General features: G+C 27.9%; 1 protein-coding gene across 4 annotated transcripts in view; it reads left to right on the top strand.

The window, feature by feature from the left end:
• LOC114659567 (GRAM domain-containing protein 4-like) overlaps positions 1–3,829 on the top strand; it is a 369,958-nt gene extending 366,129 nt beyond the window's left edge. For all 4 annotated transcript variants that reach the window (XM_051935142.1, XM_051935146.1, XM_028812132.2 and 1 more), the window contains one exon: positions 1,822–3,829. In XM_051935142.1, coding sequence (XP_051791102.1) covers positions 1,822–1,923 — 102 coding nt within the window. In that variant the 3' untranslated portion in view covers positions 1,924–3,829. The remainder of the gene's footprint in view (positions 1–1,821) is intronic.
• Positions 3,830–4,433: the final 604 nt, after the last annotated feature.

The raw sequence follows: 4,433 nt of genomic DNA, 5'->3' as shown, positions 1-4,433 counted from the left end.
TGTCTGCGTGGCATTGTTTGCGGTAAACACTTGTGGTCAGAGTGGCGTCACTATTTCTTTTGATGTAAATGTCCAGGAAATTGATGTGTCGATTATTTTCTTTTTCCATTGTGAACTGGATTGCAGGGAATATTGTGTTAATATGATTGAAGAATTCATTCAGCTGGCTCTTTCTTAATATGACGAATGTGTCGTCTACATAGCGTATCCAAATTTTGGGTGTAATCTGGGATAAAGCTATGTTTTCAAATCGTTGCATTACCAATTCAGCTAGGAGTCCAGATAACGGTGATCCCATCGGCATGCCTTCTTTCTGTGTGTAATACTTCTGTGTGTGTGTGTATATATATATATATATATATATATATATATATATATATTATATATTATATATATATATATATATATATGTGTGTATATATATTATTATATATATATTATATATATTATATATGTATATGTATATATTATATATTATATATATATATATATTATATGTGTATATATATAATATTATGTATATGTATATATGTATGTATATATATTATATATTTATATATATTTATATGTATGTATTATATTATATATATATATATGTATGTATATATATATATATATATTATATATATTATGTATATTATATATATATATATATATATGTATGTATATATATATATATATATGTATGTATATATATTATTATATATGTTGTATATATATATATATATATATGTATGTATATGTATATATGTATGTATATATATATATATATATTATATGTATGTATAATATATATTGTATATATTATATATATATGTATATGTATATATATATATATATATATATATATATATATATATATATGTATATATTATATATGTTATGTATATATATATATGTATATGTATATATATATATGTATATGTATATATATATATATATGTATATGTATATATATATATATATGTATATGTATATGTATATATATGTATGTATGTATATGTATATATGTATGTATGTATATGTATATATGTGTATATATATATATGTATATATGTATGTATATATATGTATATATGTGTATGTATGTATATGTATATATGTATGTATATATATATATATATGTATGTATATATATATATATATGTATGTATATATATATATATATGTATATATATGTATATATATATATGTATATATGTATGCAACAAGACCTTAACAAAGGTTTCTTCATAACACTTAAAAAGCATCAGTGAAGTGGTTGTTCATCTCTGCAATGTAACCTTCACTTTGGAATGGTCTAAGGTGGCTTAACTGAGACACATTTCTCTTGATATTGCATATTTCAGTATAAGACCTGTGAATCCTTCATACTAACAAGTAATTTTACCAGCATATCAAAAGGTTTTATTATGCCACAGTGCACAAAGATCAATAATATTTTCTAAGCATAATGAAGACCATAGAAGCCTTTGTTAAGGTCTTGTTACAAAAGGGGAAATGAGTAATGGATGTATTTTGCAGTACCTAAAGTGTTTACCAAATTTCACAGCAAAAATATTTCTCATTAAAATAAGTTAATTAATATATTATACATACCCATAAAAAACGTTTTGTGTTTTGCACTGCAGAAACGTATTCGAGAATTGCAGTGAGGTGTTGTATTTTACTTAGAGTTCATGCTACAGTACCCAATATGGGTTCTTAAATTAATCAGTTGACACGTTTTAATTCACAAGCTATTTTTAAAAAATCTGCATTAGTTTTTATTGTTAACATCTGACCTTTTGTTATATCTTTTCTTTTTTTGTTTATATATAGCCTCTAGTGTTTGGTGCCATGATACACAGAGACGAGGCCTTTGAAACGATATTTACCCAGTATATGAAAATAATGACTGCAGCTTCCACAAGTGAAACTTAACAGCACGTCGACAAAGACCAACTATATCCTTGGTTTGGCAGAGGGGCAGGGAAATTGTTTCCTGCTTTGCAATACTTTTTCACCATAGTGAAATGTACATTGTACAGATTGTGGATTTTATATTTGCCTCCAGTTTTTTTTTTTTTTTTCTGTTTGTTTTTATTACTGTAATTATCACTGCAAGCCTTGCACAGTAAGCACTTTTAGCATTTGTTTGCAGGTGCTTTGAAAGTGTAAAAAGAAAAAAAAATGAAGTTCTGTCTGACTGGAACATAGTAAAACAAAGCTGATGTTTTTTTCTTTTTTTTTTCTTTTTTTAATCTGTTATTTTCACTTACAGTATGTTTAATGGTTTACTATTCTGGAATCTAAACACAGTGAACGGTATAATTTTTTATTTCGGTAATCTTTTTATTTTAAAACATTATTTAGTAAGTAAATACCCTTTTCATATCAAACATATAAGAAATACTTTTTTTTTTTTTTTTTTTTTTTTTTTTTTTTTACTAAGTTGTCATGGAGCAACAAAAAAAAACTCATGCACCCTCAGAATTGGGACTCAGGGATACACAAGTCCTAATGCTAAACCACAAGTTATATTGTATGTTTTTAGTGGAAATAACTACCATCTTGAAAGTATAGCAAATATGTAACTTAAAAATTGTTAAGGTTCTTTATTTGCTTTAAATAATGTATGAACTGGTATGTGTCAGATGAACAGAAAACAAAAATATATATTTAATATATATATATATATATATATATTAGATAAATTAAGTGCATCAAGTATTTATTGATCTGAATTGACAGGTTCATAATAGGTCATTAGTCTCAGGTATTATAGAAGAATAATACACAGTTTTTTAATCTTCTTTTCAGAGATAAGAGACTTCATATTTCTCTCTAACATTAATTTTGATGTGATCAGAATGGCATTAGTGAGATGAGGCACTGAAGCCCATCAGTAAATTAAACTACTGACCTTGCCTACTAACTGTAAAACTATTTATAATAAGACTGGAAGTACTTTATTTCTGTAAAACATTTTTTCATTCCAATCTATATTACTATGGACTTTAGTGTTTTTAAATAATCACTTCTCCATCCTCCCTGTAAAACAGGCTTTAGTTCATAAGAAATCAGCAACATTTTAGCAATGTTTAAAGAACACATTTTATTCCATTAAAGCAGACAGTTGTGCTTTTCACAGCATTTAAAGAGGTTTCAGACCAGTCACATTGTTTTAATATTTGTGTTAAAGCTACAGTTTTCTTTCAAGTCATACCAATTTAAATCTTTATCACTATAATCATTTTCTGGCACAAGGAGCTTACAACTTTACTCTGTATTTTTAGAGATTTACAGACCATGTGCCCACCTTTTCAGTATACATTACCATTTAATATTTGTTGTTAAAAATTACTATTTTACTTATATCCATTACTTAATCTATGTTACAGCAGTTTGCTTTCCAGATGATTTAAAGTTATGGGTTTTTTCTTATATATGTTAAAATCTAAGAACATCAATCCTGATTGTTGCACTTAAACCTTATATTTTGAGTGTTTTTACCTATCCCTATGATTTACAGTTTTTGCAGTCATGGATTTTACATCTATTTAAAAAAAATGTCTGAAGGTGATCCATGCTGCTGCTTGCAAACACAGGTTTCTAGCAGGCAGTTCTTCTTTTTCTGTAAACTAAGAGCCTTCCCTAAAAATGGTATTTCTCAAGTGTGGTTCATTTCACATGATCTTCACTTCTGTGTCCTTGTTGATAGAAGTACCTTTGGCTGAGAGCTATTCTTTTTAACAGCTTAGATATGTATATCCATGCAATATTTTCTCCAGCTGTCTTTGCAAATGTAACCGTATCTATAAAATCAGTCTTTAAAGCATCAAGACTCCCCCCCACCCATACTTTTTAGACTTCTGGTTACCAAAACCACTATCCTTCTTATCTCCAATTTGTGTTGAAACCTCTGAATGTGCATGTTGCCACCTCCACTGTCATACAGGGCCATTCCGCTTCACACCTGAAAGGAATTGGTAGTCATTTATCTTGTAATGTTCTGCTTTATTCCAGCTGTTTTCTACAATGCTGTGTTGGTCTGAAACCCATCATGTAAGAGTACATTAATATTAAAGTGATGCCTTAACACCAAAAAGGTATCTTGCTGAAGCTCCTGACTTTGTGTCAGTTGGTGGTGTATCTGACGTAAACACTATGAAATAATGATGAGTTCTGAAACTCTCCTTGTGCTAGTCTAGTTCTCACAGAGATCTCTCATGCTTTAGACAAAATGTCCAAGCTAAGACTCCTTCACATTTTTCACTAAATTACTATATGCATTTCTTCCTCTGCAACAGTGAATTCTATTCATGATCAGAAGTGATGGAATGGAAACTCAAGTTTGCATTCCTTCTCTGTCACTGAAGGATTCAGTTGTGATAAAGTGTACAAAAATGAAAAACAGGCCATATTTGTAATGTAAACTATCACTAATTTAA

Source organism: Erpetoichthys calabaricus, chromosome 1, assembly GCF_900747795.2.
Source record: "Erpetoichthys calabaricus chromosome 1, fErpCal1.3, whole genome shotgun sequence".
NCBI lineage: Eukaryota > Metazoa > Chordata > Cladistia > Polypteriformes > Polypteridae > Erpetoichthys > Erpetoichthys calabaricus.
Note: the sequence above shows the minus strand (reverse complement) of the source record. Positions and strands in the feature narration are given on the sequence as shown.